The sequence below is a fragment of the Crinia signifera genome, chromosome 1, assembly GCF_055691185.1.
Source record: "Crinia signifera chromosome 1, ASM5569118v1, whole genome shotgun sequence".
Lineage (NCBI taxonomy): Eukaryota > Metazoa > Chordata > Amphibia > Anura > Myobatrachidae > Crinia > Crinia signifera.
In genome coordinates this window covers 223,190,006-223,217,837 of record NC_139217.1, presented here as the reverse complement: position 1 = coordinate 223,217,837, position 27,832 = coordinate 223,190,006, and the positions used below count along the sequence as shown (strand labels likewise).

Sequence of the window (27,832 nt, the reverse complement as noted above, 5' to 3'; positions counted from 1 at the left end):
CCTCTGTCACTATGGGACCCGCTGCTTCAGGCTCCACAAGACCAGTGACCCTGCCGCAACCTCCGCCATGGGACCACAGCCGCTGCTGCCTCCTTGATATCCTGACACAGACCACTGGAAAGCATGCTGCCACCATGCTGTCTTAGGTACACTTGTACTTGTAGGGAAGAAGGGGAGGGTGCAGGGTTGAGGACACACATACCTGTCTTTCTCTCTATCTCCCTCGCTATTCTCCTTCTTTCTCCTCACTCTCTTCTCTCTGCTTCTCTCTCTCTCCTCTTTCTCTCTGCTCTCTCCTTCTCTATCTCTCTCTGCACTCTCCTTTGTCTCTGCAATCTCCTTGCTCTCTCTTTCTCTGTACTCTTCTTCTCTCTCTCTGCAATCCTCTCCCTCTGTACTCTACTCTCCTCTCTCTGTGTACTCTCCTCTCTCTGTGTACTCTCCTTTCCCTTTGCAATCCCATCCCCTATCATTTTCTTCTGGATCTGCCCCTGAGAATCACTGTCAACACAGGGGCACATTTACCATGATCGCATTTACAATGCGATCTGGGCGGAATTTTAACGCCCATATCGGGGGAATGTATCATTGTTAGGGCGCAGGGACAGGGCTCCAAAAGGAGCCCATCCCTGCGAAGCCCTAACCCGGAAGCCGGGGGGTCAGTGCATACGACCCCTCTTACCGCACTGCCCTGCTTGGGCAGTGCGATGTGTAGCCATAGGCTACAATGGGCTATCGCCACCTCAGAATGGCGATAGCCCAGGGGTGCAAAGCCGGGCTGCCCGATATTGATACATCGGGCAGCTTCGCATACCCCATAGAAACCTATGGGGAATGCGGCCGGAGGCGCTTCAGGAGGGGATCGCAGCAGGGATCGGTGAAACTTAATATTTGCGGTTAACTCCCGAAAAATTTGGGGATTTAGCCCCAAATATTAGTTGATAAATGGGGCCCACATACCGTGGAAGCCGGCACCGTGGGGCGGACCGGACCGTCCTAATACTCCTCCTTCAGTGTGCGCTGGCGGCGCTGGCTGGGAGGAGGAGGAGGGACACAGTCTGTGTGTCGCTCCTCCTGCGGACATGTGACGTATCAGCCTGTGTCACGCGACGGTCACGGATGGCGCAGTGAGTTCACTTGTGTGGTGCAGTGCTGACCCGCCCCCCAGTAAGTAATAGCCTGCACCCCACCCCTCTTGTGTGTGCCTGCCCTTTCCTGCAAGTGACAGCATGCCTTCCTTATGTTCCTTGTCTCACCTGCAAATGCCCGCCGATCCCCCCACAAATCTGCTTACTTCGCTCTTGCTTGTGAGCATGCCTGCGCCACCCCTGCAACAGCCTGCCCTTTCTCCTCCCACTCTCGATCTGAAACGATGGCATTATGGTGTAAACTCTTGGTTATGTGTGGCAAAATGTATAATCGGCATCAGTGTGTGGCATAATGTATAATGGAGATTACAGTGTGTGATGTGATGTAATCTAGTATAGATTTGAAGCAAAAGTAAAAAACCATAAGGCGGGTCAAGGGGCAGGGCTGGGGGCGGGCCAATGGGTGGGCTGTGGGTGTGTCAAGGAGCGGGTCACTGTCCGGGAATCGCTCAACACAAAGGTGGTAACCATGCCCCCATCTCGCTCAGCTTCACACCCATCTCACTCAGCTTCACCCCCATCTCGCTCACCTTCACCCCCATCTCGCTCCCTGTCGAATCACCCCCATCTCGCTCATCACCTCACCCCCATTTTGCTGCCAGTCACCTCACTCCCACCTCGCACCTCACCCCCATCTCGCTCCTCATCACCTCACCCCCTCTCGCTCACCGTGGAATCTCCCCACCGTCTCACCACAGTTGGTGTATTTCTATTTTAAGGGTACATGAGTTGACCCAGGAAGGCACAGGGGCAAATTCTTTGTGTGTGTGCATATATATATATATATATATATATATATATATATATATATATATATATATATATATATATACTATATATATATATATATATATATATATATATATATATATATATATATATATATATATATATATATATATGAAAGAAAAGGACTCCTGATAGCAGTGAAGACAAGTGGGCAAATTTATTCCATCTAAAGACAGCGGCAGCATGTGTGTGCAGGCTGACCGTGGGATTCCCTGAGCAGCTCTTTATGTTTTCCGCAGCATCTCTTCCTCCCTTGTGCATGTGTCTGCTCTCTGCTGTGTCGAGCCATGACTGTAGGACAGGAGACAGGCCAGCGTGGGCTGATGAAATGGAGCAGAAGCGGAGAGAAGCACAGTGCCTGCTACTGAACCAGAAGAAACGCGAGTCCCAGCGGCTAAAGGGTGGAGAACCGAGCTCCGGAGGATGGAGAAGAAGGCTGCATGGCACCTGGAAATAAAATTGATCCGGCGTGTCCCCAAAAGCAGCCTCTTTTCAAGCCCAGGGTAGTAACTACTAACCACACACAATCGCCCACAGCCTTACTCTAACTATACAACCCCTCCCCTGCAAGCCTAACTATCTATACACCCCCGTTCCCCCGCAGCCTAAATATCTATACACCTCCCTCCCCCGCACCCCTGCTCCCCCGCAAGCCTAAAAATCTATACACCCCTCCCCCGCAAGCCTAACTATCTATACACCCCCTCCCCCCCACTGTATAGCAGGACACCCCTGGCCGCTCCGCCCTGGGAAGCGGGACACCCCAGGCCACTCCCCCATGGGTAGCGGGACACCCCAGGCCGCTCCCATGGGGAAGCGGGACATCCCCAGGCCGCTTCTTATGTATCGTAGGACACGGAAATAACTTGGTGAGGTGTCACAGGCAGTTTGTGAGAGAGAAAATTAGAAAAATCAGAATTTAGTATTAAACCAACATGCGACCTTTTAGCAAGAAAAATCTTATAGGGTACTAGGTTGGTGGTGCTCCCAAAAGATTCAGCAGGATGACTGAATTAAATTGGGTGTCATAGGAGAGACATAGGGAGAACAAAAGGTTTTTGGGGCACACTTGAAATTTTTAAGATAGTGAAAAGATGGTGTACACATGGGTGACATAAAATCTAACCTTTATTGATAACACTACTATCTCCTCAATCCTCCCACCTACTCCCCTGTGGTTACCATAGTAATAGGCAATGAAATTGACAATTATTGTCTATATTTACTGAGATTTTGGTATCAACTATTTGGTGTCCTCAACCAATACGCTGTGTTATTTTGTCTTGATACATGCCTAGAACCACATGCCGTGAAGTATGCTGCAGATGAATTGATATATCTTGCACATACTATGTTTTATGATTTATAAAGACCTTACTCACCCCTGCATGTGGCATTGTGCGCAGTATTCCCCATTACTGGCTCAGTGACCACGAATCCATTGAATCCAGCAGTGGGCACATATACCATTACTCTGTGAGCATACCTCTCCTCACTTTTCTGATCCTTCCTCTCTCATTCTAAACCATTATTATCTCTCATCTGGACTCGCTCACTCTCTCATTCCCCTGAGCCACATCGGGGAAAAGCAGAAGTGACAACTGGCTCCTAGTTTCATTTGAGGCTCTCTCATCTGATGCTATATACAGCCATACATCGCTGGGCCGCCTGATCCCATCTGAACTCAGCAGCTAAGCAGCGACTGGCTGGATCAGTACCTCCTGGGAGACCATCAGGGAATATCCAGTGCTGTATCACACACTCAGACAGCAGAAGTAGCGAATGCATACGAAGAGCATTCCCATCTTTCCCTTTACCCATTTAATCCCGCTTCAACAATAGTAGTACAAACCTGTTACTTATAATTTTGGGTCCATTATTTACTATCACAGGAGGGTCTGAAGCAAGACCACAAAATATTAAAAAAAAATATTATTAATTTCCGCAGCATTTATGTGCATACTATCATTATATTATCTTGTGTTGACTTGCATTGTTCAAATAATTATGGTCTGGTAAATTCCCTGACAAATCATTTTCGCCCACTTGACGGTTATTGTATTACAATTTCGCTTTTGTCTGCATTGTATATTACGATTATAAAATAAACTCCGTAGATATACTCATATGCTGATATATATTTTCAAATAATTTTCTCTTGAAAATGTTCTTCTTTTTTGACGTGTGCTTGTATGCCTTTTTAAAGTGTTATCAATAAAGGTTAGATTTTATGTCACCCATGTATACACCATCTTTTCACTATCTTAAAAATTTCAAGTGTGCCCCAAAAACCTTTTGTTCTCCCTATGTATCGTAGGACACCCCAGGCCGCTCCCCCTGTGTAGTGGGACACCCCAGGCCGCTCCCCCTGTGTAGTTGGACACCCCAGGCCGCTCCCCCTGTGTAGCGAGACACCCCAGGCCGCTCCCCCTGTGTAGTGGGACACCCCAGGCCGCTCCCCCTGTGTAGTGGGACACCCCAGGCCGCTCCACTGTGTAGTGGTACACCCCAGGACGCTCCCCCTGTGTAGTGGGACACCTAAGGCCGCTCCCCCTGTGTATTGGGACACCCCAGGCCGCTTCCCCTGTGTAGTGGGACACCCCAGGCCGCTCCCCCTATGCAGTAGGGCCCCCCAGGCCGCTCCCCCTGTGTAGTAGGACCCCCCCAGGCCGCTCCACCTGTGTAGTAGGACACCCCAGGCCGCACCCCCTGTGTAGTAGGAAACCCCAGGCCGCTCCCACTGTGTAGTAGGACACCCAAGGCCGCTCCCCCTGTGTACTAGGACACCCAAGGCCGCTCCCCCTGTGTAGTAGAACATCCCAGGCTGCTCCCCCTGTGTAGTAGGACATCCCAGACCGCTCCCCCTGTGTAGTAGGACAACCCAGGCCGCTCCCCCTGTGTAGTAGGACAACCCAAGCCGCTCCCCCTGTGTAGTGGGACATCCCAGGCCGCTCCCCCTGTGTAGTGGGACACCCGAGGCCGCTCCCCCTGTGTAGTGGGACACCCGAGGCCGCTCCCCCTGTGTAGTGGGACACCCCAGGCCGCTCCCCCTGTGTAGTGGGACACCCCAGGCCGCTCCACTGTGTAGTGGGACACCCCAGGCCGCTCCACTGTGTAGTGGGACACCCCAGGCCGCTCCCCCTGTGTAGTGGGACACCCCAGGCCGCTCCCCCTGTGTATTGGGACACCCCAGGCCGCTTCCCCTGTGTAGTGGGACACCCCCGGCCGCTCCCCCTATGCAGTAGGGCCCCCCAGGCCGCTCCCCCTGTGTAGTAGGACCCCCCCAGGCCGCTCCACCTGTGTAGTAGGACACCCCAGGCCGCACCCCCTGTGTAGTAGGACACCCCAGGCCGCTCCCCTTGTGAAGTAGGAAACCCCAGGCCGCTCCCACTGTGTAGTAGGACACCCAAGGCCGCTCCCCCTGTGTAGTAGGACACCCCAGGCCGCTCCCCCTGTGTAGTAGAACATCCCAGGCCGCTCCCCCTGTGTAGTAGGACATCCCAGGCCGCTCCCCCTGTGTAGTAGGACACCCCAGGCCGCTCCCCCTGTGTAGTAGGACAACCCAAGCCGCTCCCCCTGTGTAGTAGGACATCCCAGGCCGCTCCCCCTGTGTAGTAGGACACCCCAGGCCACTACCCCTGTGTAGTAGGATACACCAGGCCGCTCCACCTGTGTAGTAGGACACCACAGGCCGCTCCCCTGTGTAGTAGGACACCCCAAGCCGCTCCCCCTGTGTAGTAGGACAACCCAAGCCGCTCCCCCTGTGTAGTAGGACATCCCAGGCCGCTCCCCCTGTGTAGTGGGACACCCGAGGCCGCTCCCCCTGTGTAGTGGGACACCCGAGGCCGCTCCCCCTGTGTAGTGGGACACCCCAGGCCGCTCCACTGTGTAGTGGGACACCCCAGGCCGCTCCACTGTGTAGTGGGACACCCCAGGCCGCTCCCCCTGTGTAGTGGGACACCCCAGGCCGCTCCCCCTGTGTATTGGGACACCCCAGGCCGCTTCCCCTGTGTAGTGGGACACCCCCGGCCGCTCCCCCTATGCAGTAGGGCCCCCCAGGCCGCTCCCCCTGTGTAGTAGGACCCCCCCAGGCCGCTCCACCTGTGTAGTAGGACACCCCAGGCCGCACCCCCTGTGTAGTAGGACACCCCAGGCCGCTCCCCTTGTGAAGTAGGAAACCCCAGGCCGCTCCCACTGTGTAGTAGGACACCCAAGGCCGCTCCCCCTGTGTAGTAGGACACCCCAGGCTGCTCCCCCTGTGTAGTAGAACATCCCAGGCCGCTCCCCCTGTGTAGTAGGACATCCCAGGCCGCTCCCCCTGTGTAGTAGGACAACCCAGGCCGCTCCCCCTGTGTAGTAGGACAACCCAAGCCGCTCCCCCTGTGTAGTAGGACATCCCAGGCCGCTCCCCCTGTGTAGTAGGACACCCCAGGCCACTACCCCTGTGTAGTAGGATACACCAGGCCGCTCCACCTGTGTAGTAGGACACCACAGGCCGCTCCCCTGTGTAGTAGGACACCCCAAGCCGCTCCCCCTGTGTAGTAGGAAACCCCAGGCCGCTCCGCCTGTGTCATAGGACACCCCAGGCCGCTCCGCCTGTGTCGTAGGACACCCCAGGCCGCTCCCCCTGTGTCGTAGGACACCCCAGGCCACTCCCCCTGTGTCGTAGGACACCCCAGGCCTCTCCCCCTGTGTAGTAGGACACCCCAGGCCTCTCCCCCTATGTAGTAGGACACCCCAGTCTGCTCCCCCTGTGTAGTAGGACACCCCAGTCTGCTCCCCCTGTGAAGTAGGACACCCCAGGCCGCTACCCCAGTGTAGTAGGACAGCCCAGGCCGCTCCCCCTGTGTAGTAGGACAGCCCAGGCCGCTCCCCCTGTGTAGTAGGACAGCCCAGGCCGCTCCCCCTGTGTAGTAGGACAGCCCAGGCCGCTCCCCCTGTGTAGTAGGACACCCCAGGCCTCTCCCCTTGTGTAGTAGGACACCCCAGGCCTCTCCCACTGTGTAGAAGAACACCCAAGGCCACTCCCCCTGTGTAGTAGGACACCCCAGGACGCTCCCCCTGTGTCGTAGGACACCCCAGGCCGCTCCCCCTGTGTCGTAGGACACCCCAGGCCGCTTCGTAGGATACCCCAGGCCGCTCCCCCTGTGTAGTAGGACACCCCAGGCCTCTCCCCCTGTGTAGTAGGACACCCCAGGCATCTCTCCCTGTGTAGTAGGACACCCCAGGCATCTCTCCCTGTGTAGTAGGACACCCCAGGCCTCTCCACCTGTATCAGAGGACACCCTAGGCCGCTCCCCCTGTGTAGTAGGATACCCCAGGCCCCTCCCCCTGTGTAGTAGGACAACACAGGCCGCTCTCCCTGTGTAGTAGGACACCCCAGGCCGCTCCCCCTGTGTAGTAGGACACCCCAGGCCGCTCCCCCTGTGTAGTAGGACACCCAAGGCCGCTCCCCCTGTGTAGTAGGACACCCCAGGCCGCTCCACCTGTATCAGAGGACACCTCAGGCCGCTCCCCCTGTGTAGTAGGATACCCCAGGCCCCTCCCCCTGTGTAGTAGGACACCCCAGGCCGCTCCCCCTGTGTAGTAGGACACCCCAGGCCGCTCCCCCTGTGTAGTAGGACACCCCAGGCCACCCCCCCCTGTGTAGTAGGACACCTCAGGCCGCTCCCCCTGTATCGTAGGACACCCCAGGACGCTCCCGTGTCGTAGGACACCTCAGGCCGCTTCATAGGACCCCCAGGCCGCACCCCCTATGTAGTAGGACCCCCCAGGCCGCTCACCCTGTGTAGTAGTACACCCCAGGCCGCTCCCCCTGTGTAGTAGGACACCTCAGCCTGCTTCCCCTGTGTAGTAGGACACCCCAGGCCGCTTCTTATGTATTGTAGGACACCCCAGGCCGCTCCCCCTGTATAGAAGGATACCCCAGGCCGCTCCCCCTGTATAGTAGGATACCCCAGGCCGCTCCCTCTGTATAGTAGGATATCCCAGCCTGCTTCCCCTGTGTAGTAGGACACCACATGCCGCTCGCCCTATGTAGCGGGACACCGCAGCCTATAACCCTAACCATGCGCACACATACACACCCCGCAGCCTATAACCCTACCCATGCACACACACACATTCCGCAGCCTATAACCCTAACCATGCACACACACACACCCCGCAGCCTATAACTCTAACCATGCGCGCACACACACACGCACATAAACATACCCGCATCCTATAACCCAAGGCCGCTCCCCCTGTGTAGTAGAACATCCCAGGCTGCTCCCCCTGTGTAGTAGGACATCCCAGGCCGCTCCCCCTGTGTAGTAGGACAACCCAGGCCGCTCCCCCTGTGTAGTAGGACAACCCAAGCCGCTCCCCCTGTGTAGTGGGACATCCCAGGCCGCTCCCCCTGTGTAGTGGGACACCCGAGGCCGCACCCCCTGTGTAGTGGGACACCCCAGGCCGCTCCCCCTGTGTAGTGGGACACCCCAGGCCGCTCCACTGTGTAGTGGGACACCCCAGGCCGCTCCCCCTGTGTAGTGGGACACCCTAGGCCGCTCCCCCTGTGTATTGGGACACCCCAGGCCGCTTCCCCTGTGTAGTGGGACACCCCCGGCCGCTCCCCCTATGCAGTAGGGCCCCCCAGGCCGCTCCCCCTGTGTAGTAGGACCCCCCCAGGCCGCTCCACCTGTGTAGTAGGACACCCCAGGCCGCACCCCCTGTGTAGTAGGACACCCCAGGCCGCTCCCCTTGTGAAGTAGGAAACCCCAGGCCGCTTCCACTGTGTAGTAGGACACCCAAGGCCGCTCCCCCTGTGTAGTAGGACACCCCAGGCCGCTCCCCCTGTGTAGTAGAACATCCCAGGCCGCTCCCCCTGTGTAGTAGGACATCCCAGGCCGCTCCCCCTGTGTAGTAGGACAACCCAGGCCGCTCCCCCTGTGTAGTAGGACAACCCAGGCCGCTCCCCCTGTGTAGTAGGACAACCCAAGCCGCTCCCCCTGTGTAGTAGGATACACCAGGCCGCTTCACCTGTGTAGTAGGACACCACAGGCCGCTCCACCTGTGTAGTAGGACACCACAGGCCGCTCCCCTGTGTAGTAGGACACCCCAAGCCGCTCCCCCTGTGTAGTAGGACACCCCAGGCCGCTCCGCCTGTGTCATAGGACACCCCAGGCCGCTCCGCCTGTGTCGTAGGACACCCCAGGCCGCTCCCCCTGTGTCGTAGGACACCCCAGGCCACTCCCCCTGTGTCGTAGGACACCCCAGGCATCTCCCCCTGTGTAGTAGGACACCCCAGGCCTCTCCCCCTGTGTAGTAGGACACCCCAGTCTGCTCCCCCTGTGTAGTAGGACACCCCAGTCTGCTCCCCCTGTGAAGTAGGACACCCCAGGCCGCTACCCCAGTGTAGTAGGACAGCCCAGGCCGCTCCCCCTGTGTAGTAGGACAGCCCAGGCCGCTCCCCCTGTGTAGTAGGACAGCCCAGGCCGCTCCCCCTGTGTAGTAGGACACCCCAGGCCTCTCCCCCTGTGTAGTAGGACACCCCAGGCCTCTCCCCCTGTGTAGTAGGACACCCCAGGCCTCTCCCACTGTGTAGAAGAACACCCAAGGCCTCTCCCCCTGTGTAGTAGGACACCCCAGGACGCTCCCCCTGTGTCGTAGGACACCCCAGGCCGCTCCCCCTGTGTCGTAGGACACCCCAGGCCGCTTCGTAGGATACCCCAGGCCGCTCCCCCTGTGTAGTAGGACACCCCAGGCATCTCTCCCTGTGTAGTAGGACACCCCAGGCATCTCTCCCTGTGTAGTAGGACACCCCAGGCCTCTCCACCTGTATCAGAGGACACCCTAGGCCGCTCCCCCTGTGTAGTAGGATACCCCAGGCCCCTCCCCCTGTGTAGTAGGACACCACAGGCCGCTCCCCCTGTGTAGTAGGACACCCCAGGCCGCTCCCCCTGTGTAGTAGGACACCCCAGGCCGCTCCCCCTGTGTAGTAGGACACCCCAGGCCGCTCCCCCTGTGTAGTAGGACACCCCAGGCCGCTCCACCTGTATCAGAGGACACCCCAGGCCGCTCCCCCTGTGTAGTAGGATACCCCAGGCCCCTCCCCCTGTGTAGTAGGACACCCCAGGCCGCTCCCCCTGTGTAGTAGGACACCCCAGGCCGCTCCCCCTGTGTAGTAGGACACCCCAGGCCGCCCCCCCTGTGTAGTAGGACACCTCAGGCCGCTCCCCCTGTATCGTAGGACACCCCAGGACGCTCCCCTGTGTTGTAGAACACCTCAGGCTGCTTCATAGGACCCCCAGGCCGCACCCCCTATGTAGTAGGACCCCCCAGGCCGCTCACCCTGTGTAGTAGTACACCCCAGGCCGCTCCCCCTGTGTAGTAGGACACCTCAGCCTGCTTCCCCTGTGTAGTAGGACACCCCAGGCCGCTTCTTATGTATTGTAGGACACCCCAGGCCGCTCCCCCTGTATAGAAGGATACCCCAGGCCGCTCCCCCTGTATAGTAGGATACCCAAGGCCGCTCCCTCTGTATAGTAGGATATCCCAGCCTGCTTCCCCTGTGTAGTAGGACACCACATGCCGCTCACCCTGTGTAGCGGGACACCGCAGCCTATAACCCTAACCATGCGCACACATACACACCCCGCAGCCTATAACCCTACCCATGCACACACACACATTCCGCAGCCTATAACCCTAACCATGCACACACACACACACCCCGCAGCCTATAACTCTAACCATGCGCGCACACACACACGCACATAAACATACCCCGCATCCTATAACTCTAACCATGCGCACACACACACACACACAGGTCCCCCGCAGCCTATAACCCTAACCATGCGCACACACACAACGCAGCCTATAAGCCTAACCATGCGCACACACCCCGCAGCCTATAACCCTAAGAATACACACCGCGCAGCCTATAACCCTAAACATACACCTCCCCTTCGCAGCCTATAACCGTAACCATGCACACACCCTGCAGCCTATAACCCTAACCATGCACACACCCCGAAGCCTATAACCCTAACCATGCACACACCCTGGAGCCTATAACCCTAACCATGCACACACCCTGCAGCCTATAACCCTAACCATGCACACACCCTGCAGCCTTTAACCCTAACCATGCACACACCCTGCAGCCGATAACCCTAACCATGCACACACCCTGCAGCCTATAACCCTAACCATGCACACACCCTGCAGCCTATAACCCTAACCATGCACACACCCTGCAGCCTATAACCCTAACCATGCACACCCCCTGCAGCCTATAACCCTGCAGCCTATAACCCTAAACATACACCCCCCCCCCGCAGCCTATAACTCTAACCATACACTTAGATTATAACCCTAACCATACACACACACACACACATCCCGCAGCCTTTAACCCTAACCATACACACACACACATCCCGCAGGCTATAACCCTAACCATACACGTACACCCCGCAGCTTATAACCCTAACCACACACACCGCAGCCTATTACCCTAACCATACACACACACCGCAGCCTATAACCCTAACCATACACACACTGCAGCCTATAACCCTATCCACACACACACCCCAAAGCCTATAACCCTAACCATACACACACACACACCCAGAAGTCTATAACCCTAAGCATACACACACACACACACCGCAGCCTATAACCCTAACCATACACACACACACACCACAGCCTATAACCCTAACCATACACACACACCGCAGCCTATAACCCTAACCATACATACACCCTGCAGCCTATAACCCTAACCATACACACACACCCCAGCCTATAACCCTAACCATACACACACCCAGCCTATAACTCTAACCATACACACACACACCACAGCCTATAACCCTAACCATACACACCGCAGCCTATAACCCTAACCATACACACACACACCGCAGCCTATAACCCTAACCATACATACACCCCCCCAGCCTATAACCCTAACCATACACACACACCGCAGCCTATAACCCTAACCATACATACACCCAGCTCTTTTCTGACGGCTCCATCGCCTGAGCTTCAAGTGAGGTCTGCTGCTCCTATGTTCATTTCTTTTAATTAATTGGGACGCCAGCACCTTAAGTTACATTGTTTTACCATTAATTACATGTGATTTATGTATATTTTTGTATATATTATGTGTTTATAAAATATTTTTGATATTTCAATTGAACTGAAACTTGTGTTATTATTGAAAAGGGGGACTTATATTACATTTAATTTTTTACTTTAATCAAAGGTATAATTGCTAATGTTGTGACGGCTTTCCAATTGTTCTCTTTCATTTATTACAAGCTGGTTTTCTTGTTATCATATGCGGCTTTCCTTGGCTATTAACTGTTTTATTCAATATAACACCAGAGGTATGGTGTGACTCACTACCTCCCTCCCTTTTTTTTACACTAAAATAGGTCACATTCCTCTTATTAGAATTTGATCGTAACTAAAAAACTAATTTGATCATTGCACAAAGCCAAAATGTTGACAAGGGTGTGTTATTGTTAAACATTTTTAAAAATCCAATGTTTATTCTTACAGTACAATTTTACATTTCTGAGTTAAAAAAATAAATTGAAAAAAAGCAATGAAATTCCATAGACAAAAAACCTTACGGTTTCACATGTCCCATTAAGGCTTCTTACACATGATCTGGCATTTCTGAAACCTGTTGTAACTCTTCCACTCAAACGCCAAAAAGCAATGAAATTCCGATCATTAAGGCTAACGCCTTAATGGACGTGTTCCTTGCGCAATACAGATATGGTACATGTCCCTCCCCCAGTGCCCCCATGTGTATACACTGTCCCTCCCCCAGTGCCCCCCGTGTGTATGGAGTCCTCCCAGTGCCCCCCGTGTGTACGCTGTCCCCCTCCAGTGCCCCGTGTGTACTTTGTGGTCCCCCCCAGTGCCCCCATGTGTATGCTGTCGTCCCCCACAGTGCCCCCATGTGTACACTGTGCACCCCCATTTGTGTACGCTGCCCCCCCGTGTGTACGCTGTGCCCCCGTGTGTATGATGTCCACCCCAGTGCCATCCCGTGTGTACACTGTCCCCTCCAGTGCCCCCCCGTGTGTACGCTGTCCCCCCAGTGCCCGCCCATGTATACGCTGTCCCCCCCAGTGCCCGCCTGTGTGTACGCTGTCCCCCCCAGTGCCCGCCTGTGTGTACGCTGTCCCCCCAGTGCCTGCCCGTGTGTATGCTGTCCCCCCAGTGCCCGCCCGTGTGTACGCTGTCCCCCCCAGTGCCCCCCCGTGTGTACGCTGTCCCCCCAGTGCCCCCCATGTGTACACTGCCCCCCCGTGCCCCCTGTGTGTATGCTGTTGCCCCTGTGTGTGTATGCTGTCCCCCCCAGTGCCCCCGTGTGTGTATACGCTGTCCTTCCCCCAGTGCCCCCGTGTGTATATGCTGTCCCTCCCCCAGTGCCCCAATGTGTACGCTGTCCCTCCCCCAGTGCCCCCATGTGTACGCAGTGCCCCCGTGTGTACGCTGACCCCCAGTGCCCCCCGTGTGTACGATGTGCCCCTCATGCGTAAGCTGTGCCCCCCTATGTGTACCTCGTGTGTACATTGTCCTCCTTCAATGCCCTATAGTAAGCTTCTACACTCTGGGTGTCCTGCTTATTGCCAGGGGTTTCATGGGATGGATGTCTTGCCTGTTGACAGGGGTTTCACAGGTGTCATACTCAATGCCAGGAGTTTGTAATTCTTGTGGCCAGGGGTAATGCTCATTGCCAGGGGTGTGTTATCATTAAACATTTAAATACATCCAATGTTTATTCTTACAGTGAAATTTTAGATTTCTGAATTAAAAAAATAAATTGAAAAAAAGCTATGAAATTCCATTGACAAAAAACATTACGGTTTCACATGTCCCATTAAGGCTTCTTACACATGATCTCGCATTTCTGAAACCTGTTGTAACTCTTCCACTCAAACGCCAAAAAGCAATGAAATTCCAATCATTAAGGCTGACGCCTTAATGGACGTGTTCCTTGCGCAATACAGATATGGTACGCCATCACAGCCTGTGGGTAAGTGCAGATTCAGCACTCTCACAGAGTGAGATTGCTGTCACTCACACAATGGTGGAGCTGCTAATTCACAGATTTGTGTGCTCATTGGAATACACACATGCAGTCTATGCAACTGAAGGTCTGAGCAGTTATGTGGCGCACTCATCCTAATAGGTACCCCCAATCATCTAACACTGTCTATACCACTGAGTTACTATAGTGTTCATTCTAGCACCCGCCATCTTTGAAAACCCATGCATTTCCTCTTCCCTGCCTGGGGTGTAGCTGTCTGCTGTAGTGCTTCTAGCACAGTGTGATGTGTATATCAGCACTGCAAACCAGACCTGTGCTAGAAACACTACAGCAAACAGCAACACCCCAGACAGGGTAGAGGAACTGTATGGGCTTTCAAAGATGGCGAGTGCTAGAATAAACACTATTACTAGAACTATCCCACTGAGGGTCCAACATCTTTCACACTCACTACATATATCCATTTCATTTAGTATTCACATACAGTTACCAGAAACATCTTTCATAATTGCAAAAACTAGAATACTCCCAACTACTATGCATCTACACTTTCTTCTCCTATACGCCTTCAGGCTGCTCTGTCTTCCCCGATACCTACTGCTGTGTGTATTACCTCATCTGCACCAATGTGTCTTTTCCCATCTGCCCTGCCCTGTCTTTCCACACAGATGCCACTGTTTTCTTCTATCTGTGCCACTGGCTTCACCTCTATTAGTGATACTCTGTCTCCCCCTTCATCCAGGCTGCTCTGCCTGCCTCATCCATGACAGTGTCCTTCCATCTGTACTGCTGTCTCCCCTCTCCATCTGTACTGCTCTGTTTTCCTTTTATCCCCTTTGCTCCAAACCCCCTCCCCCATCAGTGCTCTTTCCTCCAACTGCTCCTCTGTTTCCCACCCAATCGCATCACTCTGTCTTACCTTCCCCAATCTGTGCCACTGTTTTCCATCTGCTTCGTTAGTCACCCGTCAGTGCTGCTTAGCCTTCCTACCATCTACGCATTTCTATTCCTCCCCATCCGCACCACACTGCCTCCGACCCCAATCAACACCACTTTTACCCCATCCTCTCGGCTCTGTTTACTGCTCAGACCTTCAGTTGCATAGACTGCATGTGTGTATTCCAATGAGCACACAAATCTGTGAATTAGCAGCTCCACCATTGTGTGAGTGACAGCAATCTCACTCTGTGAGAGTGCTGAATCTGCACTTACCCACAGGCTGTGATGGCGAACCATATCTGTATTGCGCAAGGAACACGTCCATTAAGGCGTCAGCCTTAATGAACGGAATTTCATTGCTTTTTGGCGTTTGAGTGGAAGAGTTACAACAGGTTTCAGAAATGCGAGATCATGTGTAAGAAGCCTTAATGGGACATGTGAAACCGTAAGGTTTTTTGTCAATGGAATATATATATATATATATATATATATATATATATATATATATATATATATATATATAGTCAAAGTCCAAATAAGAGCACTCACCAGACTTCCAGCACTTCTGCAGTTAAAAGTTTTTTAATACATCACCAAAGGACTAAACAGTCATGTCGACGTTTCGAGCCATACAAGGCCCTTTGTCAAGACCACACTCTCAGATGTCTCCACAGCATCAGAAGATCTATCACACTGATCAGCTGTGCCCCTTAAGTACCTTGATGCCAGGAAGTGCTTGTAATTACCGGTCAGTGTCAGGCCTATACACAAATAACCAATTCCTTAAACACTTACTGGGATATAAATAATCCCCAGAGTAGCTTTCCAATAACCACAGCTGCGGCGTGAAAAAAACAATGTATAAATTATACAGCACTCACCCATAACAGCACATGCAATCCGGCGTGCGTTCCATACAGCTGGAACGCATAACCGGATGTCCTGAACGGGACCAGCACCGTCATCAGTCTAAGGCGCCTATCATTGGCTGGTGTCGGTGTGTATTCCACATCACTGCCTCCCAGCTGATAGCCTTAGATTCAGCGTCGCGCTACCAGCGTTGTCATGGTATCGCGCGCTGCGGCATCACAGGCTCACGTATCACGTACTGACCACCAGTGTCATAGCCATAGGACACCTATCATTGGTTGGCCGTGGTGTGTGTATATTCCACAACCCCACCTCCCAACAATTAATCTCCAGCACAGCGTCGCGTCCCCAGCGTTGCCATGGTGGCGCGTGCTGGATCATCAATAGCCTGCATATTATTTACATATCACATTGCTGTTGTTATACAGGAGTAAACACCTATATTAGTGTGTCACCGCCTGTGGTTATTGGCTGCACTTAACATATTAATACTGGTACACTGTATAAAATAACCGGCCACACTCTAATGGACATATTGAGCTAAATGCACTAATGGTGCGAAGCAGCAAAGTAGCTATAAATCATTACTAGCTTATAAGGTCACTAAAAAATTGTTATCCTTATGGCATCAAAGTACCCAGGTCTCACAATGGTAGATACATTATAAACACGACATACAACATATACACACATTTTTAAAACCATTATAATTATACCTTCGGCCAAAGGGGATAGTTCATGCGGTTAAGCCACCATCCACTTGGACATACCATCCACTTGGCCGAATAAGGCTCATAGCTCAGGTCCAATTATATTAGACTACTTATTACTTCATCAAGGTAGTAATAGTTCACAGGAAAATATTCATATGGGTTTTATCATTGAGGCCCCTAGGGCTCACCGTATCCAGTCTGTGGATCCATAGCGCCTCTCTTTTGAGAAGCATCAGGCCTCTGTCTCCACCTCTCAGTGATGGTGGGACCCAGCCAATAGCCATATATCATAGTGTAGCAAGCTGGTGTCCTTTATCAACAAAATGCGCCGCTACAGGTTTATCTGTTGTGCCAGTGGAATATGCCAATCAAATGGATGACCTGTGCTGGTTGATTCTTTCTCTTAATGTCCTGATTGTTTTTCCCACGTACATCAAGCCACAAGGGCAGATATATAATGTGGTCCAGTTGACAGTAGAGGCGATGTTTAAGGTAGATTTTATTACCATTAGGTGGATGACAAAAGTATGTTCCTGTGATGAGTGCTCGGCAGGTGGCACAGCCCAGGCACTTGTAACAGCCATTTTTCTTGGATAGCCATATATCCTTCTTCTCCTTCGCTGGCTTCATATTTGGTCTTAGCAGGTAGTTCTGCAAATTCTGTCCTCTCGAAACACTGATCAAGGGGGGTGCTGTCCCCATTTTTTTTAAAGGCTTGGTCATTATTGGTAATTATAGACCATTGGTCCTTGATGATTCTCTGTGTGGCTCCAATGTTGGTGTCACACTGGATATTAACTATCATTCGTGACATCTTGTCAGAGTTATTTTGCAGAGTCTGGTGCATGAACTTTTTCCGAGCTTTGGTGAGGCTCTTCTCAATAATATTAATACTGTACCCCCTCTCTTGGAATCGTCGTGCACATTCAGAGATTTGCATCTCTCTTGCCTCTGTGTCTGAGTTATTTCGCATAACCCTTAGGAACTGTGAATTGGGTAGGTTTGACTTCAGCTAGTCCGGGTGGTGGCTCGTGACCCACAGCAAAGTGTTCCTATCTGTGGGTTTTTTATATAGCGTATAGCCCAGACAGGGACCTTGTCTCTTTACCATGATATCCAAAAAATGCATGGAAAATACATCAACAGCAAATGTAAATCGTACTGGAGAGGGTAATGCATTCAAAGAGGTAACCATTTCATCCCCTAGCCAGATTAGAAACACATTGTCTATGTATCTTTTATAATATTTTAGCTTCTCTGAGTAAAGCGGAAAAACATACTTTTGTTCATATTGGTGCATGAACAAATTTGCAAAGGCAGGGGCCACATTGGACCCCATAGTAGTCCCTGCCAATTGTACATAGTAGTCGTCCTGATAGAGAAAGTGATTGTATTTTAAGACAAGCTCTAACAATCCTATCATGTACTCTATGGGTGGACCTGTGTAGGGACCCTCAATCATTGCAGCTTTAACCACCTCCATTCCTGCGCTGTGGGGAATGATTGTATATAACGAATTAACGTCTAGGGTGCAGAGTAAACACTCCTGTTCCAATACCCCCTGTTCTTGGGATCCCAGCGTGAGATGCTTTGCACCCCAGCGGACGACTAAAAGTGGATTGTGTGTGCCAGAACCCAAGTATATATGTGTATATATATATATATATATATGTATATATATATATATATATATATATATATATATATATATATATATATATATATATATATATATATATATATATACACACCGAATCCAAATAATGGCACTCAGGAGGCAAGATCATCTAATTAATAAAGGATGTGTATTGCACAGCTATGCAATACACATCGTTTATTAATTAGATGATCTTGCCTCCTGAGTGCCAGTATTTGGTATTTATTGCTCTTATGGGCACCGGGGCCCATTGTTTATATTTGTTTTGAGTGCCGGCAGTCTTGAACTTCTATATATGTAGATATATATTTATATATTTCTTACAGAGTTCTGATCCAGAATCTCTTTCAATATTCTATCCAAAATCCTTCAATAAAGACATTGCAAGCATGTGTTTTGCAGATTTTTTTGTACCTTCATAGGATTATTGAGTTCTTCATCTTCACGTTCCTTCTGAAACTTCTTCTCCTCTTCTTCAATAAGCTTTTCTGCTTGGAAATTGCGTGTAGCTCCAAGCTCCATAGTATAGTCTGTATTCTCTGGATCAGTCTGTTGAAAGATTATATAAATATAAAATTATAAAATAAAAAAAAACATAAAAACTGACATAATAATGCAATAATTAAAACAATAAACTATATTGGGGGAAATTTACTAAGATGTGTATTCTACTTCACATGTGATGTTGCTATGGGCAACCAATCAGATCCTGTCTACTATCTTCTAGAGCAGTTGTTCCCAACCCTGGTCCTCAAGTACCCCCAACAGTGCATGTTTTGCAGGTCTCCACACAGAATCACAAGTGCTATAATTAGCTCCACCTGTGGATCTTTTCATTTCAAATGGCCTGAATAATGAGTGCACCTGCCGGGTGACCTGGAAAACGTGCACTGTTGGGGGTACTTGAGGACCAGGGTTGGGAACCACTGTTCTAGAGGGTGCTAAATAAATAAGTAGATTCTGATTGGTTGCCCATAGCACCATCACATGTGAAGTAGAATACACATTTTAGTAAATTTCCCCATTTGTGTTTTAGCCAAATCAACTGAACATGTTTTACAAATAATGTTATAACCACTTAATTTTAAACTTTTAAAAATAAGGTGGTATACTGGATTAAGACATTTGAATGTGGGTCTACTGCATTTGGTGCAATGTGCCATTACCCCACTACAATGTCTAATGGAGTGGGAAAAAAAGGTGGAGCGCTAAATGGATCAATTGGATATCACAATTTTAATGTATATAAAATATTATTTAAAAAACAAGCAAAATATAGAAAGACAATAACATTAATGTCAATGACAAAAAACAATAAAAAATATAATAAATATAAATAGGACAAGGAAGACAATACTTATGTCTCTGCGTAGCTGCCTTTGTGTCCCTTGGAATAAGGGGGGCTTTTTACTCTCCGGGTAGTGCACTACCGAAATGGTGGTTAGCAAGTTGCCGTCCTAGATGGTATTAGGAGACGCTGGAGGATGATCTGGTTCCCAAGATTGGGGTCCTCACTAGGTTGCGCTGATCCCAGAAATAAATGAATGCTGTGGTCAATTTTCTCGCTGGAGGAAGATCTGAATACCTTCTGGATGAAGGGTCCTCACGATGGTGCGATATTGGATATCCACAGAATGCAGGTTGATGACTCCCAGTTGGGGATAGGAATAGAGCTGGGATCCGGAGGGTGGCAATGAAAGGGAAAGCTTCCAGGAGAGTACCAGATGGGGGGGGGGGGGGGCAGTAGGCAGAGTCAGAGATTCTTCCCAGTCCTTGTTTAGTAAAAGCAAGTGCTGCCTAACATGTTTCGATCACCATCGTGAGGACCCTTCATCCAGAAGGTATTCAGATCTTCCTCCAGCGAGAAAATTGACCACAGCATTCATTTATTTCTGGGATCAGCGCAACCTAGTGAGGACCCCAATCTTGGGAACCAGATCATCCTCCAGCGTCTCCTAATACCATCTAGGACGGCAACTTGCCAACCACCATTTCGGTAGTGCACTACCCGGAGAGTAAAAAGCCCCCCTTATTCCAAGGGACACAAAGGCAGCTACGCAGAGACATAAGTATTGTCTTCCTTGTCCTATTTATATTTATTATATTTTTTATTGTTTTTTGTCATTGACATTAATGTTATTGTCTTTCTATATTTTGCTTGGTTTTTAAATAATATTTTATATACATTAAAATTGTGATATCCAATTGATCCATTTAGCGCTCCACCTTTTTTTCCCACTTTTGTATCCACAAGAGGGCTTTACACCCCTCAAGTAGGAGCAGCTTAGCGGCACACCCCACAGGGCGCCTATTTCTACTCTGAGTTTCCAATCTTGAGTATACCCCCCATTCTAATGTCTAATGGAAGTTTATTTAGAATATTTTGTGTGCTCTATTGAGGCTAATTATAGTCTGTGAATCAAAATATATGGGATTAGACAAAGATATAGGATTTGCTATATACCTGTACCATTCACTGTCTTTGATTCAGTTTATGCACATATGCAAAGACCTACAGAGTTGTTTACTTTTCTCTTTGCTATCATCACTTCACAGCAGCTGTAAACCCGCCCCCCCTCCCCCCCCACTGAGATACCGCCTGGTGAACCGCAAACACGGATTACAGTGCGTGTCACGGAAGCCGGAAGCGCAGTGCAAGTGACGCGACGGAACCCGGAAGTTGAGCGCACGCCGGCGGGACCGTGGCGTGGGACGGAGCAGCACCTGCGACACACCTCTGGTATCCACGCTACTTAAGTCAGGTAAGACCGCACACACACCACACTGTCCTGGCACCTGTACACCTCACCCTGCAGCCCACATTCTGACGAAAGGGCCGTTGGGGCCATGAAACGTTGATGACTCTGCTGGAGCACATTGTACTGTATTTGCTACACTAAATACAAATTTTTTTGTTTGAATCCCGTTGAGTGCCGACTCACTTTGTCACCGAGACAAGTAACTGTTTTGTATCTACTCATTTGGTAGGGCATCACGGAAGCTGCCTGGATCCTTCAGAGTGCCAAATCGTTGTATATATCTATTGTTGGTACAGTACATGAGTTCATGTCCCACACAGGATTGTGGCACCGGATATACATACTGTTTGGTTATTAAAAAGCTGATTACCTTTGACATATAACTTGTGCTGGACTGTGGCTGTAACTGTTCTTACCCCCTCACTCAAAAGCACTGCACTTTATTGCACTTTGCACTTGAAAGTTGGTCTGCATACGGTGGATATTTCCAAATGGAGGACACGAACACTCCATTTTCCTTTGCGGATTTACAATCTCATCTGGCAGAGACTTTCACCTATACAGAATCAGAGGCACAGAATGTGCTAGTTGAGGAAGATCCCAATTCACTTGTCAACTCCTGCACCATCGATGAATATGTACAGCAAATGTACACATTAAAACGTAAAGAAATCGATTACCTTCTACACGGGACATCATTGTCTAATTATTACCTCGGGGATTCCAGGTCAGAAATGTCCCCACTATAGGTAGAAATAGTGCAGAATTCTGCACAAAATGGATTTCTATCCTTAACAAATATAGCACCGATTTAATGCTCCTCGTCATCGAGGAGTCAGGTAAAAATCTCTCAAATACAAGACAGAAAATCGAGTCTATCAAAACCCTGTTTAAACCTGTACTAGAGGACAAAAAACATAAAGCAGCACTGGACAAATTAGAAGCACAATGCACACAGTATCGTATAGAACTAGAACAATTTAATAAATCCAAACTTGTAACAGTTCAAACGGATTAAGAAGATATGCGGGTATACAGGTGGTTGCAGGGAACTGAACCCCGGAATACTTCGCAAAGAAGGTACAATTGGAGACAAAAGCGAGGACAGTAACGTGGCCCGGCTAGATCTAACAGCGATAGCGACTTTGCTGTATATGACTCAGATGAAACCAGCCCGCACACTGCCGTCCCTTTAGGCTGAGTCAACAGGGGCAAAGCCGGAGGAACTGGTCCCGTCCCTCACGTAGGGGGGGGGGCAGACCCAAAGAATACAATAAGCCACCACTAAACAAATGGGGAACATAGTCTACAATTTATCATCCAAAGTACTATCCACATCCCAAACAACACTGTTACAAAAAGGACTTTCTTTTGTGCCCACTCAACATCATAACGACCTGGAATGGAAAATAGACCAACATCGCTTCGACAGAACCATGCGCATAAAATAATTCTTTCAACATCGACCCCCGCAAACCCCTCAGAGCCACACAGCACATTCATAAATACAATTAAAAAAAATACCGGCGGACTTCCGGATCCGGCTCACATGTGAGCGGACAGGCGAGGGAGAGCTCCGTTGCAGTAAGAAGTGAGCTTACCCTGAAGACCGAAAGAATCTAGCCCCAGCCCGATGCAGCAAAGAAGGGCAGAGAGGCGGAGAGGAGACCGACTGACGGAGCCGCGAGAAAGAGAGCCCGGGAATAGAGGGAAGCGCGAGCTCGGATCCGGGTCGCTGAAGAGGGACGCGGTGGTGACGTTGTGGTGGCCGGGAGACGCGATGGAGCAGCGTCATACGGCTAGCTGGGTCTTGATCCAAGGCGCAGAGGAGGAGACGCAGCGGCGGCCGGTGACTGACAGAGCGGTGGATGGGAGGCGCTGTGGAGCGCTGAGGAGCGGCGTGACCGAGCGGGCTGTAAGGCACCAAGAAGCGATGAAGTGACGGCCGGGAAGCTGTGTACAGCAACACGGACGGCTGTCTCTGGGAGGGAGGCAGACCGTTAATGACCGAGACAGAAAAAAGCGAGGCAGCGCTGAGGAAGTGATACAGCGGTGGTTGGGAGATTGCCCACTGCAACACGGCCAGATATCTCCTCAAAGAACAACGCAGGCTGATAGAGCCAGAAGAAATAAAACAGCGCAGAGGATTAAGCCGGCAGTCGTATATAAGAAGTGTGACCTGGACTTGAGAGGTACTGTCTTACTAATTTGAATGAGGTCTGGATATAAAAATTCCCTGAGTAGTCTGGCAGAGTGACTCCCGCAGTATTGTATTTAAAAATTCCAGCAGAGTGTTGGGAAGATAATTTGAAGCAAATGAACTGAGACCTGTATTGGTATTGTCATTACTAAATTACCACTGGAACTGTTGAGTACTGGGACATAATCTGAGTGTTATAACAGTGGGAGATTAGGTAATAAGGTCTGCACAAGGCAGCTGCTGTTAAGAAACAGTAGGCCTGCACCGTATGTATAGGTACCTGTCCCCACAGATGCCGAGAAGTAATAGGATTAAGAAAGTGGTGGAACCTAAAATGGCAGTAGCAAAGGAGACACCAGGTTCCAAACTACAACTAGACATATCACAGAAGACCCCCCGGTAACATACGGAGAAGTGGTCAAAGCCATACAATTGACCAAGGGGCCCTTTAATGGAAATGCAGGCCTCTAAATTCTCAACGGCCATACAAGAGTTGAAAGAGGAGCTGCAACAAATAGTAAAAGAGCAGCGGGAGACTGACGGCAGAGTAGGAGAGCTCTTTACAGATATGGCCACGGTAAAGCAATCTACTGCCACAATGCAGAAAACAGTTGATTTGATGCAGGCCAAGATTGACAATTTGGAAAATAGGGCCAGGAGAAATAATCTCCGGATAGTCAGTCTGGATGAAGATATAAAGGGGCCCGATTTGTTTCATTTCATACAACAATCCCTACCAGAGATGCTACAATAGCAGCAGAATGCAAAGACATGATAGTTGAGAGAGCCCATCGGTTGGGACCTGTGCATAAGTCCTCAGAAGGGAGGCCAAGAGTAGTTATTTTCAAATGTTTGAACTATCAGCATAAAGAAGCGATTTGGATGGCATCAAGGAAAATTAGGGACCTGACTTGGAAGGGAGCGAACATTTTTTTATTTCAAGACTTTTCTGCAGAAGTGTCTAGGGCACGCAGGGAATTTTCTCCGCTGTGTGCTAAATTATTTAAAGCCAATGTAAAATTTGCTTTAATATTCCCAGCAAGGTTGAGGCTGTTTCTAGATGAGACCACGAAGGAATTCACTAATGTGAGGGAAGCGGAGAGATTTCTAAGAGAAAAAGTGGCCTCATTTGGGGACTTTACCTGTATCCTTGGAAATAGCGTTGTTTAAATGTGTAAATAAGAACGTTGTTAGTTAAGACCTGGGGAGGAGACAGGTTGAGTAAGAATTGGAAAAAGGGAATAAAAAGTCTGCTTAGAAAAATCCAGTAGGGGAGGGGCTGTTTATGGAAATGTTCAATAGAATTATAGAAATAGGGACACCGGGTGAGGAGGGAGAAGGGATGTACCCCCAAAGAGAGAAAAAAAAAAGAGGGGTATATATAAAGTGTATTTCTATGTCAATATAAGAAAAGTGTTGCACAGGGATGACGGGCCCTACATGCTAACACTTAAGAGGGGTCGCCTATGCAGCCCAGAGCCATTAAGGGAAAAAAGCAAAGGGGACTTAAAAGGGTGGGCCCAGGACTGCAAAGGCACCCTAAAAGATATGCAGAAGAATTATGTATATATGAATGAAGATAATAAGAGGGGGTACTCAGTATTTGACATTGAAAGTGTCAGGGTAACTCAAACGTATAGATAGATAGATATAAACGAAGGAGAAAGAGCTGGGGCAGGCTAGGGGAGATCCCGGAAGATGAGAGTGAAAATATTTTAGTCAGTCGAAAGGCTGAAAGTGGGATAAGAGGAAGTCCAGAAGGAACAACAATGATTCACGGGGGAAGTTTTGAACCCCTGATGATGTTGATGTTATTGTCTTCATATTTCAAGAAATATGGTTTTATGTGTTTTTTGTGAATGTATGATAATTTTTTTTTGTAGAGTGTTGTGTCAAGTGTTATATGCAAGACCTATGGCCAAACCGGATAGATTTATCACCTAAAGTATCAAAATTGGCTTAAAATTAGGAACCCTGAATGTGGGAGGGATAAATACCCCTGCGAAGATAAAAAAGATATTGATATACTTAAATAAAATACGTTTAGACGTAGTTTTTTTGCAAGCGACACACCTCTAACCCCCGGAGATACTCAATTTAAACATAATGAAACAGAAAGTTATAGCATCAACATATTATACATCTAAGTCGAGGGGAGCGGTAATATTGGTGAGACAACCTCTAGATACCACAGTACATGCAGTAGATGCCAACCCCCAGGGTAGATATATTATTGCAGATGTTACGATTGGAGGGGTAAGATATACCTTATGTAATTTATATGCGCCAAACTCAAAGGCAAAATAATTTTTTGTGCCATTAATGAATAAATTATATTCGTACCCTATGGATTCGATAATAATGGGAGGGGACTATAATTTGGTAGCTTCCCCAACATTAGATAGAAATTCGCCATCGAAAAGAAGGAGCAAGGAGGGGAAAGGAATTATAGGATGGGTGATTCAAAAAATGCAAATGGTGGATACGTGGAGAGCATGCTTCCCAACAGAGCGGGAGTATACATGTCTCTCGGCAGCACATGGTACAGTACATTGTCTAGAATAGACTATTTATTGATATCGAAACAATTATTTTCTAGAGTAATTGACACTAACATAGAATCTATTTCGCTATCCGATCATGCACTATATGTTGGATAAAAATAGTTCAAAAAGCGTATAAAGGGCCGATTAGACAATGGTTTTTCCAATCTTACCTGCCAAACTCAATTAAATTCCAACAAGAGTTGGAGTTAATGTGGGAGGAATATACAAAAAATAATATAGACATGGGGGAGAGGGACCCATTGATATTTTGGCAGGCGTCTAAATTAGTAATTAGAGGCCAATTGCAGTCGTACTGTAGGTCGAGGGAAAAGACAATGGAGAACACATATGTAGAGGCGCAAGAGGCATTGAATCCTATCAAGAATATAAAAGAAACTTATCGAAACAAAATAGGATATCGTATCTAGATAGGAAAATTAGGCAAGTCCCCAGGACCTGATGGGTTATCCAATGAATATTATAAAATTTTGGCCCCTAAAATTAGCAGTAAGTTGGCAAAAGTGTATAATTTAATATTAACAGGTAAAGCACTTCCACTATATTTCAATTCAGCTACTATTCAAGTTTTATTTAAACAGGGAAGAGACCCAGAACAACCTAGCTCTTATAGGCCAATGTCACTATTGAATACGGACTACAAAATATTAACAAAAATTATATCCGACAGACTTAAGGTAATTTTACCCTCTATAATACATCAGGATCAGTCAGGATTTATCTGGGGACGACAATCAGTGGTAAATATAAGAAAATTGTTGACGGTAATGGAATGGGTGAGATTGCACCCGGGATCGGATAAAAAGCAGTGCTTTCTCTGGATGCAGAGAAAGCCTTTGATATGGTTACCTGGGAACACTTAACACAGGGCTTGACAAATATCTTTAAAATCTAGGAGCCAGGATGAAAGTGTAGGAGCCAGACAAACTAAAAATAGGGACAGTATGCGCCAAAAATGTACAACGTAGTGCTTATTACCAGAGGCATACCTAGATATTCGTAGGCCCCATAGCAAAAGTTTGTAAGGGCCCCCTATGGTGATAAATGTATGTAAAACATATTAGTTAGAAAGCAAAGATGGGCCCCTTTCAGCTCTGGGCCCCATAGCAGCTGCACCCCTTGCACCTATGGTAGTTACGCCCTTGCTTATTACACATGTCACACACCCATTACATATTAAACCACAGGCCAGAATGAGCTGCCTCATTCGGGAAGGGTATATAGTGTGTACATTCAAAATCATATGTACTGTATTACGGATCATCCTTGAGTTTCCGCTATTGCTGTTTGTGAAATTAGTCAGGTGTGTAGCTAGCATTAGAAGGTGCACAACTGCTAAACCCTAAAAGATACATGTAATGCTTCATATCCGGGTGACCTAGGAAGTGTATCAGTAAGTAATGAGTACACCTGTGTGTCTGCCCGGTGATGTGGGAAGTATGTCAATGAGTAATGGTACACCTGTGTATCTGCTGAATAACCTGGGACATGTGTCAGTGAGCAATGAGTACACCTGTGTCTGCCCGGTATGTGGGAAGTATGTCAGTGAGTATTGAGTACACCTGTGTACCTGCTGGAAAACCTGGGAAGTGTCAGTGAGTAATGAGTACACCTGTGTGTCTGCCCGGTGACCTGGGAAGTGTGTCAGTGAGTACACCTGTGTACCTGGGAAGTGTGTCAGTGAGTGTACCTGGGAAGTGTGTCAGGGAGTACACCTGTGTACCTGCCGGGTGACCTGTCCCATATCACCTGTTTATAGCATCAGAGAGTAAGCAGGACCCCCCCATGTACATGGCCCAGATGTCACAGCTAGCTGCTGGTGTGTGCGGCACTATCACTCACCTAGTCTAGTTCCTACACTTCCATAGTGTGCTGCTGTAGGAAGGAGCCCCCAGCTTTGCCATCCTCGGGGCAGGCCTGCAGTAGGCTGTTAAGGCCAGAGGTGTGAGTTTGGAGTGGTCTGGTCTGTTCCTTCAGGCCCAGGGGCTCTGGCTGAGCAGCTGCTGGTCACCAGGGAAAAGAAGTCTCCCTGCTCCGACAGCGGCTGGGGGTTACTGGTGGCAGCTGCCGGGTATATTGTGGCCTCGCAGCCGGTGCCATGTGCGGGGTGGCCGGGCTGCTGC

The 27,832-nt window shown here is 49.5% G+C and overlaps 1 protein-coding gene and 1 pseudogene across 2 annotated transcripts in view; one reads left to right on the top strand and one right to left on the bottom strand.

The window, feature by feature from the left end:
- Positions 1-27,832, bottom strand: part of YJU2 (YJU2 splicing factor homolog) — a 215,851-nt gene that overhangs the window by 138,154 nt on the left and 49,865 nt on the right. For both annotated transcript variants that reach the window (XM_083179324.1, XM_083179323.1), the window contains exon 4: positions 18,601-18,735. In XM_083179324.1, the coding sequence (XP_083035450.1) occupies positions 18,601-18,735 (135 nt within the window). The remainder of the gene's footprint in view (positions 1-18,600; positions 18,736-27,832) is intronic.
- On the top strand, positions 3,579-3,695 carry LOC146038949 (5S ribosomal RNA; annotated as a pseudogene).